Source organism: Vipera ursinii (genome assembly GCF_947247035.1).
Source record: "Vipera ursinii genome assembly, chromosome: 2".
NCBI lineage: Eukaryota > Metazoa > Chordata > Lepidosauria > Squamata > Viperidae > Vipera > Vipera ursinii.
This window is the reverse complement of record NC_139513.1, coordinates 227,874,808-227,889,340: the sequence shown is the minus strand read 5'-3', so window position 1 is coordinate 227,889,340 and position 14,533 is coordinate 227,874,808. Positions and strand designations below refer to the sequence as shown.

At 41.5% G+C, this 14,533-nt stretch overlaps 2 protein-coding genes across 2 annotated transcripts in view; one reads left to right on the top strand and one right to left on the bottom strand.

The window, feature by feature from the left end:
* OSTF1 (osteoclast stimulating factor 1) overlaps positions 1 to 3,823 on the bottom strand; it is a 33,362-nt gene extending 29,539 nt beyond the window's left edge. Inside the window, exon 1 of the mRNA XM_083354641.1 lies at positions 3,567 to 3,823. Coding sequence (XP_083210767.1) covers positions 3,567 to 3,600 — 34 coding nt within the window. The 5' untranslated portion in view covers positions 3,601 to 3,823. The remainder of the gene's footprint in view (positions 1 to 3,566) is intronic.
* Positions 3,824 to 4,103: 280 nt separating this feature from the next.
* The window catches only part of CARNMT1 (carnosine N-methyltransferase 1), a 37,488-nt gene continuing 27,058 nt past the window's right edge, over positions 4,104 to 14,533 (top strand). Inside the window, exons 1-6 of the mRNA XM_083353497.1 lie at positions 4,104 to 4,243; positions 8,262 to 8,304; positions 8,935 to 9,025; positions 9,669 to 9,717; positions 11,500 to 11,680; positions 11,758 to 11,829. Coding sequence (XP_083209623.1) covers positions 4,180 to 4,243; positions 8,262 to 8,304; positions 8,935 to 9,025; positions 9,669 to 9,717; positions 11,500 to 11,680; positions 11,758 to 11,829 — 500 coding nt within the window. The 5' untranslated portion in view covers positions 4,104 to 4,179. The remainder of the gene's footprint in view (positions 4,244 to 8,261; positions 8,305 to 8,934; positions 9,026 to 9,668; positions 9,718 to 11,499; positions 11,681 to 11,757; positions 11,830 to 14,533) is intronic.

The following is a 14,533-nucleotide window of genomic DNA, read 5'->3' as shown; positions in this document are numbered from 1 at the left end:
CCAGTCCTCTGACTCTGAGGTAGCAAAACAACAAAATATTGCTCAAAGTGACTAACGTTGTTTTAGAGACAAGGTTCAGTATCAGCATTCCTCAGTTGCAGGCTCCTAGTACGTATTATGCTCATTTGCCAAGTCCTATTTTGGATTGGAGAATATGTGACATCAGTTTCCAAGGCTGCCATAGATGTTGCTGCATCAGTAGCTTTTTAATTAATTGCTTGTTTTGATTCCCACACCTCCACAATTCACTTTTATTGTAAACTGCCTTGATTATGTGGATTAGGTGAAATGCTTGTTAATGTTGTAAGGCTACTAAGATATGGCTCTGAGACTACTGGACTATTCTAAATTAGCCACAATATTTCCCTAGGGCTAGAGAGACCCTGACAACTTTAATTTAAAAACAAGAGTTACATACTCTTTGTGGAAAATAACTATTATGCAAAACAACTGAAATGTGGCAATGGATTTGTTAAATTACAAAATATGAGACAAAAACCATGCCTTTTAAAGTTTCAAACTGATGCTATTATACTAGTCTGTTTCTGTATAGACGTATACACACACACACACACACACACATACACACATACACACACACACACAGATAGGTAAAGGTAAAGGTTCCCCCGCACATGTGTGCTAGTCGTTTCCGACTCTAGGGGCCGGTGCTCATCTCTGTTTCAAAGCCGAAGAGCCAGCGCTTGTCCGAGGACGTCTCTGTGGTCATGTGGCCGGCATGACTAGACGCCAAAGGCTCACGGAACACTGTTACCTTCCCACCGTAGTGGTCCCTATTTTTCTACTTGCATTTTTAGGTGCTTTCGAACTGCTAGGTTGGCAGAAGCTGGGACGAGTAACAGGCACTCACTCTGTTATGCAGCACTCAGGATTCGACCCGACAAACTGCCGACCTTCTGATCGACAAGCTCAGCGTCCTAACCCACTGAGCCACCGTGTCCCTAGGAAGAGATAGTCTCAACTTTATATAATGTATAACTCGATCCTTGGATTGGAATTTGATAACCACGGAGATGTGTTACTGAAAACAATGGAACTTATATCTGAACATACATACACATATACACATACATATGTAACATGAAATTGATTCAGAAAATTAAAATAAAATCTCTGCCTTTTCTTATTCAGACACATAAATGTCCAGGCTGGAGAAGAACTGTAGTTCAAGAAATGGGAAGGCTGTGGATTGAAGAAGGCTTGTGTACAGCACATAAAATGTTCTTGATTTCATGAAGTTGCTTTGCCATCATCTGAGGCTTTCTTTTATGCCTTTAGGCCTCACAGTCTAAAAACTATAGTTGGCTAAGATATGGAACAGGACTTTTATACTAGACTGCTTATGGGTGGTTCTCCCCATCCCATAAATTTCTGATGGCTTTCAGGAAAACATTAAGATTTGAGGGAAGTCACAGCTGATGTGGCATGAATCTTTCACTACTGCCTGAATTATTCTTAATTGTACTCCAAAAGGAAACTGAATACATTTTAAGTGTGGTTGGCAGGCATATGGCAAGTTAAGCTTCATTTTCAAAAATAACCTCCCCCTATGCCTGAAGAGAAAAGTTTTTGATCAGTGGGTGCTACTTCTTCTAACATATGCTGGTGAAACCTGGACACTAACTTCACAATCAATACAAAAGCTATGAATGGCACAAAGAGCTATGGAAAGAAACATGCTCGGCATTACAAGACAAAATAGAAAGACCTGCACATGGATTAGAGAACAAACAAAAATATATGATGCTATCTAGAGAATAAAATAATTGAAATGGAAGTGGGCTTGTCACATAGCAAGAAGAAGTGATGGCAGATGGCCCAAAGCAGTCATAGAATGGATCGCAGTTGATAAAAAGCATCCATGAGAGACCTAAAACAAAATGGATCAACCACATCAGCAAGTATTGTGGGCCCATTTGGCAAAAGAAAGCTCAGGACCGTACTAGTTAGAAAAATGCAGAAGAGGCCTTCATCCTGCAATGGATAGACAATGGCTAGAATGATGATGTTGAGTATTTAATTTTTTATTACAGTACTGGTGCCAAGGTAAGATGACTCAAAAATCTATTTTGGATGCGCTATTTTTACAAAGCTATATGATGCTTATTGTATTCTTCAAATTTAAGAAATAATATGCACTTTCTTGGGTTAGAATAATTTTAGAAGTTACAGCTCTGTTACGTACTACATTTTGTAACATGGTCCAATATTACATGACTTCCTGCTGTAGGAATTAATCGACGTTTTTTTCGTTGCACTGCTCTGGAAGTCTTTCATTTTTCTTTTAGACACTTTCAATCCCTGACAGCAAATTAATTCCACTTTGGGAATTGCTGCTACAGTTTAAAGTTTGGGGTCCTGCTCTGCTCCATTTGCCCCATCCCACAGTGACCCCCCCAATCAATTCAACCTCTTTGGAGAAAGAAACCCTCAAGTCTTGAAGTATTTCAACATGTCTGTAACTTCCCTCTTTCACACATTCTCTTATACCAGGAAAATGTTCTGTTGGGTTCTGTATTCCATATCAGGAACTATCTGTGCTACAGATCCCAGCAGCTTAGTATCCTTTCATCAAATCAGAATCCCTCCTTTGGGGCAAATGAACGATCTGTCCAATAGAAGGAAATAGTCTGACTTGTAAAACACAACAAGGCATAAACAGTTAATTTTATGGCGTGATTTTATGCTATCCAACTTTTTTTTTCTCCCCGAATGAAAATGTCTTGTTTTGTCTTGCAGCGATTGAGAGAAATCCTATATATGAAGAGAGCTTGCTTATCTGCCGGGTATGTTAATTTATTTTATTTATAATGCCCATCCGGCGCTTTTTTTGTTTGTTTTTTTGCCAAGCAGCCTGTTTTCTCTTCCCACCTCCCTGATCCGGACGAAACCTGCCACTTTCTGACCCTCTGACACGCCTGCAGACGAGGGTGCGGAAGTCTTTTCCTGTTGCTGCCGATGTCGCAACGGCCTTTCGTGCTGCAGAGCTCGTCCCGGTTCGGCCCGGCTCGCTTTCTTACTGCAGCCGCGGTTGCAAATAAGCTCCCCAAGCGATCGATCCGTTTTGCTTGAGCTTCCGCTCTCCCGGAGCAGCCGCCGCTCGCCTCCAGGTGGCTCCGGCGGGAGCCTGGCCGGGCTCAGCTCAATTTCCTGGCCTGACTTTTGACAGTGACAGCCTGCCGCCCAGCCCCACCCGACCCAGGGAGAAGCTCTTCCTCTTCTCCAAACCAGCCTTTTCCCTCGCCATCTCCAGCGCATCGCAACGAGGAGAGAAGGGGCAGGAGGGAGCAAGCCAGCCAGTCAGCCCGATTCAAGGCTGCCAGAGCTGCAGTAGGGGGGGCGGGGGGGCGGGTGGGTTAAATCTCAGTTTAGGACGCCAAATGCACCACGTCCCGCGGGGCTCTCCTGGCAGAGCCGCACGCAGCAAGCCGCCGATCCACGTGTCAGGGAGGACCCCCCTTCTCTTGCACCCTTTCCCAGCGCGATCCTCCCGCAGCAGCAACATCCAAGACGACGGCTTCCAGGAAGACCAGCGCCCGCCTTACCTGGCTTAGCTGGCTTAGGCGGCGGCTTGGACATCGCTGCGTCCAAAGTTGCAAAGCCAAGCCTCCGGCGACCGCCGATCTAGCGCCGAGCCACCTCCAGATCGCCGTAAGCCCTTCCTCGTGAAGGATTTCTGGAGCGGCGCGGCTCGAGAGCGACCCACGAAGCCGGAGGGTCGGCGGACGTCCCGGCTGAGCGCTCGGCGAGGGCACGAAAGGTGCTTTTGCAACGATGAGGAAGTGCGGCTGGTCGCAGACGGGCTCCCCCTAGAGGCCAAGGAGCCGCACGACAGGAAGGCCGAAAGGGACCAGGGGAGGGGGACTCATCCCGGGAGGGGCGTTCCGCGTGGGAAGGAGGGGCCAACCATAGGCCGACGAATCACAGAGCGCGGCTCCAGTAGGGGAGGGGGCAGTTCCTAAGGTTCCTGGACAGGCTGCGAATGTTGACCAATAGGAACGCAGCGGCGGGACCTTCCTGCTCGCCTTCTTGGTGGACAAGGACGGGTCGCCTCTGCCCGTTTCCACCCCGTTCTGTGTTTACGGAGGTAGCGGCTTTTAATAGGGTGATAGAAGAGGGAGGGGCTCGGAGGCGGGCAGCCTCTATTTTGCGTGCTGAATGAGGGCTTCGCTTTGCTTTCTTGCAGCGGGGGTTCGTGCGCTTTGCGCAGAAGAGGAGAAATGTGAGTTTGCCTTGTTACTTTGCTTCAAAGAGCCTGCTTTTGCTTCTGCATAGGACCGCTGAACAGAAGCCCTTGTACAATTAACTGTCCTAAAATCGAAAATCTGACCTTGTTCTCTGCAGTGCGTGATTGCAAACTCTTAAGCGTGTGATTGCAAGACTGGACACTCTTGGGCAAATCTGTATTTGCCGCCATAATATTGCGAGTGTTTTGAATCCGACTGTGCGCATCCTGTCTTTCTCCAGAGAGTTCCTGGGGTGCTGTGTTGTCAGTCTTCCTTAAGGGTTGTTCTTCTGTGGTTGCTTTAAAATTCTCTTAGGGTAAGAAAAAGATGGAATGAGTGGGGAAGGATAGGAGGGTTACAAGCATAATGGAGAACTGTAGAAATCCGAGGGAGGAACTGCTGTAGGGGGTAAAAATCCTATATGTATGTATGTATGTATGTATGTGTATGTATATGTATATGTGTATTTGCTTTCGCTATTCGGGTCTTTTCCCATGTAAGATTGATTGAGGGTGTCTTGGCGACGTTTCGACGAGGTCCCACTCGTCATCTTCAGATAAAAATTATTTTAGAATACCTTGTCGGCCCAAATACGGGCCAAACCTTATTGCCTGTTTCAGCCTAACCTAAGGCCATCCACAAGCTGCAGTCGCAACTGTGACAACTCATATTTGTGTAATTTTTTTTAGATTGCTAACAAAGAATTAAAGGGAGATTGATATGGCCATTTCAAACTCATTTGTTCTCATCAGTCAGCCATACCTTTCTGAGATTCGATATATATATATATATATATATATATATATATATATATATATATATATATATATATATATATATATATATACATATATATATATATATATATATATATATATATATATATATATATATATATAGTGGTTAATCTTATGGGTTGCCAAGGGGACATTGTATGTAGAAAGTAAGATAGATAAAGGTAAGGAGTAGTGTGTGCCTTAGTGGTGGGGAGGCCAGCAAAGACCACATGCAGGTGCTTCTCCTCTCAGAAGCTGAAATCCTTCCTGCTGAAATCCAAGCAAGATTTTCAGCCTGAGTGGAGAGACAGTTATGCATAACCTTCACCTGGCCTTCCTGGGGCTCCCTATCCCCAAAGCACCCCTGCATTCCTTACCTTACTGTGCTGTGTCTCCATTCTGGTGCTGAATATCCTGTTTCAGTTTCGGCTTCCTGCCTGCCAAAGGATTTCAGCTCCCAGAGACCAGAGGAAATTCTCTTAGCAGGTGGCATCAGCTTGCAATTTTCCCAGTTGGCTTCCCCATTGATTTTGTAGGGAAGCTGGCAGAGCAGATTGGGGTGCTTGGGAATTGGTTGTAAGTGCAAACAGGTTACAAAGCACCCAGATTTCAATCATCTGACTGTGGTGTGTAAATGTGATTTTTGAGATGATTGAAAGTGGTTAATTAGGCTATAACGCACCCTTTCCAGCCTTTCTGAGGCTGCCATTAATACGAACCAAAGTTAAGCAAATGGTTGTACATTGAGGACCACCTGTATGGTCATTTGTCCTTGGTCATTTGTGCCTCTAGTCCAGGGGTAGGCAACCTTGGCTCTTTTATGACTCATGGACTTCAACTCCCAGAATTCCTGAGTCAGCATAGCTAACTCGGGAATTCTGAGAGTTGAAGTCCATGAGTCATAAAAGAGCCGAGGTTGCCTACCCCTGCTCTAGTCAGAACTCTGTATTTCATGATCCAATAGGCTGTCCATTTTATTTGCAGAATTCTTCTCCAATGCCAGATTTTAGAAGCAACAATACTATTAATTCCATCCTCCTTCAAGTCCAGTTTTCATACTATAGTACGTCATTGGGAAAATCATTGGCTGAATGAGGCTGAGCTTTTCAGGTATAGTGTCACAGTAGCTGATTTCTTCCAAACCTTTTGCTGCTACCCTACCAAATCCTGGTCTGTGGTGTAATTCTTGGTTCCATTATTGTTTATGTTCAATCCTACAAAGCAGGAGCTATCCATAACTTCAGTATGTTTTTTGGCAAGTCTGAGGCTGGTTGGTTATCTGTCTTTATATTTAATCTTAGGTTCGTTTTCTTCACTTAGCTCTTTGACTTTCACTATTAGAGCTAATAGATCATTCGAATCTTAAACAGTTTTTCTTCACTTGGCTCTTTGACTTTCATTAGTGTTAGGTCATTTACATTTTTATTTTCATTTTCAAAATAGTGTCATCAACATAGTAGTTTTCTTCCTCCAATTTAAAAATCATGAACATCGTCTTCCAATCTAGTCTCCCTTAATTAATAAATAAGGAAATAAGAAGTCTCCTTTGCAAACTTTTTGAAAGTCCATTACACCATGTTCCATCCTGACTGCAACTTTATTTCTTGTTCTATTTAAGTTTACTTTTATTAGGAACTGCAGTCTTATTCAACAACCATAGAGCTTTTATTTACAAAGGGTGTAGTTTGAACAGAGTTGTGTTTTACTGGCAGCCATTTTGATGTGAATATAAATCTTATTTTTTGCCAGGTTCAGTGAAGATTAGAATAAATACTTTGTGTTCAGTAGATGATACTGTGGAATGTTATTCATGCATCTTTTCTGTTTATGTAACATTGCTTTAGAGTTTAATTTGGAGCTGTGTTCTACTGTTTTGAAACTCCCAAAGAGTTGAAAGCCTTCACCCTTTTGTAACTGAAAAAAGACTTGGAAGCAATTGTAGGATAATAATTAACATATAACCCAGATGCACTCATGGTTATTAGTATTTGTAATCATAGGTTTTCCCAATTTTATAACAGCACTAAAACCTGAAATAAAACATTGTGAAATGTTTGCCTTTAACTAAATAGCTTATTTTGTGTTCATGTTCACTAGGGCTTCAGATTCCATTCCAGAAAGGTGTTTTGAATGATATAACTATAAAAAGGATACCTGGTTTCATAACTCTGGAAAGTACTTTGGAACTGCAGTGTGACATAAATATTAAAAAGTCCAATTCAATTGTATGCCATATCAATAGAAGAATAGTGTCCAAATCACAGGAATAATTTAACTTGTTTTGGATTGGTCATATATCATTTATTAAAAACGTAAACCTGTGATTACTACTGACTTGGCAATTTCGATGATATGGGTGGTGGGATATCAACATCTCAGGAAGAACCTCATTCAAAAGAGGAAGTGCTGTAGCAGACACAATTCCTGAGATTAACTGAATGAACCAAGAGAATGCCCACATACTGGATCAAACTGGCTGGGCAGATAACCATGGAATATAGATGAACCCTCAAGTAATCAGGCCCTGTGCCATATACAGAACACTGTATTATTATTTTTTGCACCACGTCTCATGAAGGATTCGGAGAATCTGGAAGAGGCAATAAAAGCCATAAAACGATCAAGAGATTAGAAACCAAGCATCAGGAGAAGAGATGCTGTATGTATGGCTCAAAAATTATAGACTAACAGGCTCCTAGATAGGCAAATGATTCTCATTAAATGACACACATTTATTTTGTTATTATTTAGCTTTATTAGATTTCTTTTAATGCCACCTTTATTGCTTTATAAGTAACTCGTGGTGAACATACAGAATACTCTTTCCTCTTCCTGTTTTCTCCACAACAACTCTGTGAAGTGGGTTAGGCTGAAAGATTGGCCCAAAGAGCTTTCACATCTAAAGTGGGATTAGAACTCAACAATCTCTTAAATACACTTTATATTCTTTCATGGTCACCAAGTCACAGGGGTGTGGCAAAGATGATGATTGCCATTTACATCCAATCCTCCCTTTTATAGTTCTTTTACTTTATATTTTAACTGTGGTTTGATTGATTGATGTCACTGTTGAGCTAAGTAGGGGGTGGGGTTACTTGAGTGGTTTTCAGAAAGAGGCCAGTCTGATCTACTTTTACACTGACATAGTACAATTTCAAAAATATATAAAAGTTCCGTAAGTTAAGAAAAACAGCTAAGGGATATGCTCTTAATTTTAGCCTTTCAATTTAATGTTTAGATTGTAGAGGAACAATGAAAACATTGGTCATTGGACTTGGAGGGTAAGTATGAAATGGGAAATTTGAAATCCTCTTTTCCTATTTTATGCATCCAAATCTCTAAATACAGGTGGCCCTTGTTTAACAACCACTTGTTCAGTGTAGATTCTTTTACTTTAGTTTGTTTATAATTTTTATTTAAAATTTGCATTTATAAAGGCCACTCTAATCAGCACTGGCTATGATTGGCATACAATTAAAACCAATAAAAATATCTTTACAAGTTGTGGCACTTTATGATTATGTAACAATAAATTTGTTGAGTGTCTAAATCTATGCCTATATTGTATTGTGAAAGTATTCAATGTATATGAACTTGTGGCTTTCACTGCTGTTGCAACTCCCGTCCTAATATTTTTGCTGTTGCAACCACAGAAATACTTTTAAGAGCCCTGCTCTCAGGAAGAAAAAAAGACAAAACACTGAGTAATCATTGTGCATTTATTCTGTAGAAGATAATTGACAGAGAAATCCCTTATGCAACTGTAATAAATAACCTTCTGGCTACTTAAGCTAAAAAAAATACATTTGACCGGATACAAAGCATTTGCAGAGTAAACAAAGCTATCAATAGTGCTATCTACTGTACGGTTTGTTCTTCTCAACACCCTTTTTTCCCCATTTCCAATTCAGCGTAACAAATGGAGGCAAAACAACTCTGGCAGGAAAGCTGAAGAAACTGCTTCCCAGTTGTACTATAATTTCCCAAGATAACTTTTTTAAGGTAACAAGCTTAAAAAAAACTTTACAGTTTGAGTGAATATTTTGTTCCGTTGCAGAAGTAGATTTCAGTTTTTTGATTCCAGTGACCACAAAGCTTCCCTCTGCCCTACAGTAAGTCTGTGCGGTGATGAACATCAGAAGTTAATATGACTCGCCCAGTGTGATCAAAGTTCTCAATCCAATAGGGCAGTGTTTCTTAGTCTCAGCAATTTTACATGAAGTTCTTGCTTAATGACCACAATTGGGACTGGTAACTCCCATCACTAATCCATGGAGTCATTAAGCAAGACATCATATGATTGCAACTTGTGATTTTTACTGCTGGCTTTTCCATTCTCCATCATTTGTTTTGCTGTATGGTTTGCCTAGCATTTCAATCTTTCATTTTGTATTTTTCTTGACATTGTTAATATCAAATGAACTTGGCAAGTATCAGCTTTTAAATAAAAGAATATGGTTTGTGCGGGGGTGTCATTTTGCTTTTTGTTTTATTAATGCACAGGAATTGAATTCACTTGGTACAGAATGATAGGGATAATATTGTTAACTTTAGGTATAAATTGCCTCCCTGTGTTAAGTTTTTCAGCCACTTATCCTGTGGGTTTGTACCATACTCTCCATTAATATGTTTGGGATTTCTTTAGCCTGAATCTGAAGTGGCCAAAGATGATCGTGGATTTCTGCAGTACGATGGTAAATACTCTGTTTTTTGATATTTTGAAAGCTCAAAGAGAGATCTGAATGGCTCCCACTCTGATGGCCTTCAAAAGGCTACTAAAGGCCCTGCTATTCTCCCAACATTCCGGGCAGGATAATGGTTGTGCCCCTTCTTGGGCCAGTTATAATTTCTTTACTGTTTATTGTATTGCTCTTCCTAGATAACCGCAAGCCACTTAGAGTTATCAGAGTTGAGTGGCCTCTAAATTGTACATATGTATCTGTAAACATTGAAATAAATTAAACACTATATTACTGGGGGGAAAACAGTTTTCAACAGATATTTCAATTGTCTTAATCTTTGTACCATAGCACAAAGGCATCCTATTTATAAATGAGAAGAAAGGCTCTTTTTGTTCCTAGCCAGTGAAGGTCTTCTCTGCTCATTCTGGTTCTCCCTTTCCTAGATGTATGGTATCAGCAGTCAAGTGCTCAGAGGAAATCTGCATTTTACTTTAACTACTTATAAAAGCTTCTTCTGTAATGGAAATAGCCTGTTCTTGGAATGCAAATGTACTGCTTCTGCTTACAAAAACAACTGCCTGGTTTAAAAGTTATTAATATAAAGTACTTGGCAACAAATGTGTACGTGATCAACTTGTTCAGATTCAGGCAGTGCTGATTGTTGTGCAATGCAGGCAATTATTAAATTTGTGAATTGCAGCCTAATAAGAATTCACCATAAATTAAATTGGCTTAGGAAAGCATAATCAGCTTTTGGGGATTGTAGGTCATCGCATATGAATGAGATGAATCACATTTTCACCTCATTTATATATCTGAACTGGCAGAAAGAAATATGAGACAGGAAAAGAGAGAAGAATGAATCTTTCTAGGATAAAAATATTTTATGTAAAAGCTTTAGATTGTCTTAAAGCTCTCTGTTCTTGAAAAGGACGTGAGTGCCTACAAAATTCAGTTTATTTTTGGGATATAAGTATTTTTCATTAAGCAGTTAAATGGAAAGCAGTTAATCATTAAAATACAGTAAGTACTTTAGAGATAGCATAAGTGAATGAATTCAACAGGCATTTGCCCCAGGTGACCTCAAACTTGTTCATTAGAAAAATGCTTTGATTCCACACTTTTGCCACGCAGAGAAACATATAGACTTTCCAAATTCACTTTTTTTACCCCGCCAGTAATATATTGATTATACAAATAAATGTGTTAGTTTACTTCCTTCATATAGCTTTGAATAATTAAATGTAATCAACTGTTTTAAGCATAACATCCTACTGCCTTAAAAGATTTCATATAATTATTTTAATTCATTTTGCTTAAAGAAGGATGTACTATTTCATTTTATATACTAAATGATAGATTTAATACTTAATATAATCCAAACTATATATGAGAAACTGAAAGAATTGGGGTTTTTTTCTTGCTATTGTTTGGAAATTATTAATCTGCTGTTTCTTTTAATTTGTCCTTAAATCATTACGCACCATTTTTCTGTTATTTGCACAGAATTTCACAGATTTGTGAACTATAGTGAAATAACTGGATTTGTTGCTCCTATACCTTGCTATCACTTTGTAAACTTTCCTGCTTCCAGTCCTGATTAATCAACAGTAAACATGCTTTGCATTTTCTCAGATAGTGCTGAATGCTCAAAATAACAAAATCTTCTACCATTTAAAGTAATTCCTAACTCTCCCATTCTGTTCAGTATATACTTCAAGCTTTGGCTCTTGAATGTCTTATGAACAGAATGAGTGCAGACTGGGAATACTACCTTACATTTTAAGATTTAAGTGTGTCTTTTAGTACTTGATGCCTTGTACATGGAGACAATGGTGGCAAGCATACGTTCTTGGATGACAAAACCAGAAGACTCTGCATTACCAAGATCACCCAATAATACACACGATGACCAGACAGGAGCAAAAGATTTTCGGGTCTTAATTATTGAAGGTTTCCTTCTGTTTAACTACAAGTAAGCAGTTGTTTAACATTTACAAGAACTGCAATATGGCAAACCAGCATGCCTTACTTGTCGTTTTACTCTTGCAGGCCCCTTAGTGATATATGGGATAAAAAATATTTCTTAACAATTCCTTATGAAGAGTGTAAAAGGCGAAGAAGGTATGGTACACCTAAAAGCAATGCATAATATAACTTTTTTTTCTTTATCCACTGTTTCTCCTTTCTCTGTAAAGTGGCACCTCAAGCTTATCTTCTTAAGACATACTTCAAAATAAGCTCCACTTTTAGGCTGTGTCTGTGTTGGGAGGACTATATTCAGCCCATGGACAAGATTTCCCTTTGTCAGGCAGCATTTGGAACTGGTGTTTGGAAAGGGGAAATTGACTGCTACCTGACCTTCATTCAGAAAGATAAAGAGAGTGATTGTCTCTACTTTTTTTTCTGAAAGTTTTCCTTCATAGTTGAAGAATGTATCAGAACGGCCACCTCAGCCCTGCACTCCTGCTGTAGTCTGCCATGGATCCTGGGGGGAGGGTGAAAGGGAGGGGAAAAGCTTAGGGCAGCAGCCCCCAGCCTTTTGGGCACTAGGAACCGGTTCCGTGGAGAGATGTTTTTCCGCGGGCTGAAGGGGGCATGGGTTTCTTGTGCTACCTGCATCCCATGGATAGGCGTTCACTTGTTTGTGCAACCCAGTTTCTACCGATCCACAGGCCGGGAGTTAGGGACCGCTGGCTTAGGGGGAAAGTGAAAGTTATGGAAATAAATTTGCTTATCTGAGTCACGTTTCAAGGTTGCTCCCCCGGGAGAAGAATGCAGCTGCAAACCATCCTATACCCAGAGTGACTATTTCAAAAACAGTAGTGGGAAATACCTAAGGGGAAAAATTACTCTTATTTTTTATTTATTTATTTATTTATTTATTTATTATTAATTCGGTTTATATACCGCCCTACTCCCAAAGGACTCAGGGTGGTTTACAAGGCAAAATTTAAAAACAATACAATATAAAATTAAAATTAAATTAAATTTAAGTCTAGCCGCAAAAAATTAAAATCACAATTTTAAAACATTAAACCCCTCAGTCCAGACCAGATAGCTCAAAGAGCCAGGTTTTTAGGTCCCGGTGAAATGAACGAAGGTCGGGGGCAGTCCGGAGTTCCATTGGCAGTTGATTCTATAGGGCAGGCGCGCCCACAGAGAACGCCCTCCCCCTGGGGATTGCCCGTTGGCAATCCTTGACCGGCGGTACCCTGAGGAGGCCCTCCCTGTGGGAGCGCACAGGATGATGGGAAATTGACGCTGGCAGCAGGTGCTCCCTCAGATAATCCGGGCCCATGCCATTTAGGGCTTTATAGGTCATCACCAGCACCTTGAATCTCACCCGGAGGGCAACTGGAAGCCAATGCAGCTCGTGGAGAAGAGGTGTTACATGGGAGTATTGGGAGACTCCCATCACAACTCGCGCGGCTGCATTCTGCACCAGCTGAAGCCTCCGAGTGGTCCTCAGGGGCAGCCCCATGTAGAGAGCATTGCAGTAGTCTAGCCGGGAGGTCACGAGCGCATGGGTGACTGTGCGTAGGGCATCTCGGTGCAGATAGGGCCGTAACTGGCGCACCAGGCGAACCTGGGCAAAAGCCCCCCTGGCCACAGCTCCTATATGATCTTCCAAACTGAGCCGTGAATCCAGGAGGACGCTCTTGGGGATTTGGCGCACAACTTTCAGTTCTGGCTTTGCTTTGCTGCAGTTCGCTTGACTTCTAATACAACTGTTACCTTTTGCAACAAATGGAGCCAAGGATTGTTTTTTGCTTAGAGGTGGAAGCTAAGACAGGGCGGACAGGATGTTTTTGACAGTTGCAAAAAATAGTGTGACCATTGCCAGCTTCTTCTTCATTGAAGGAAACCAATCTTGTCTCAGAGCTTCAGGAAGCAGTAGGTCTTTTGCACAGATCTGTAATAGAATCTTAAGACACCATAGAACAGGGCTTTTCAACCTTTTCACCCACTGTACCACTTTTAGGATATGGCAACATCCGAGTACTACTAGTCGCCTAGCAAGGTGTCAAAAACTTGATGACCGTAAAAAAAAAAGGAAAAAAGTGATGAAGTACAGGTAGTCGACTTATAACAGTTCGCTTGGTGACGGTTCAAAGTTACAATGGTACTGAAAAAAGTGCCCCCCCCAAGCCACAGACGAGCAAGATGCCTGCCTGCCCGCCTGGCGGTGCTCTTCCTCCTTTCCGAGGTTTTCATTGTTATGAGCATTTTGTTGAGGATTGGCAATGGGGGTGGGGTGGGTGTTTGGTTTTTATTCCCTCCTCCTCTGCTGGGTGGTTGCAGCAGGTTTTCACATGACCCTGGTACACTGTGACCATCATAAATATGAATCAGTTGCCAAGCACCTGAACGTAAATCGCAAGACCCTGGGATGCTGCCACATTCCAGCTGATTGGAGCTTCTTCTGGGCTCAGCAGAAGCGCCAGGATCAGCGCCAAGCTCCAGCTGGAGCCTGGTGCTGATCCTGGCACTTCCGCTGAGCCCTGATAGCCCTGCATCTCCAGCCGTCTCTTGCTCAGGCTTGTGTGGTGCTGCCACTGGTTCAGGTCATTCCCCTCCCCCGCTACCACTTTTCTAGGATGGTTGCGTACCACCTACCAGGTGCCAAGGTACCACAAGTGGTACCCTTAGCACTGGTTGAAAAGCGCTGCCATAGAATCTACTTAGATCAGCATGACTGATCTTTCCTTATGACAGTTCTTTTGTTATTTGCTAGTAATCTTCATTGCGAAGATGATCTCTGAACACAGGGTGGGGATGCTGCTGGTCTTATGGCTATAATAAAAATTTAATTTGAAGGTCGTTA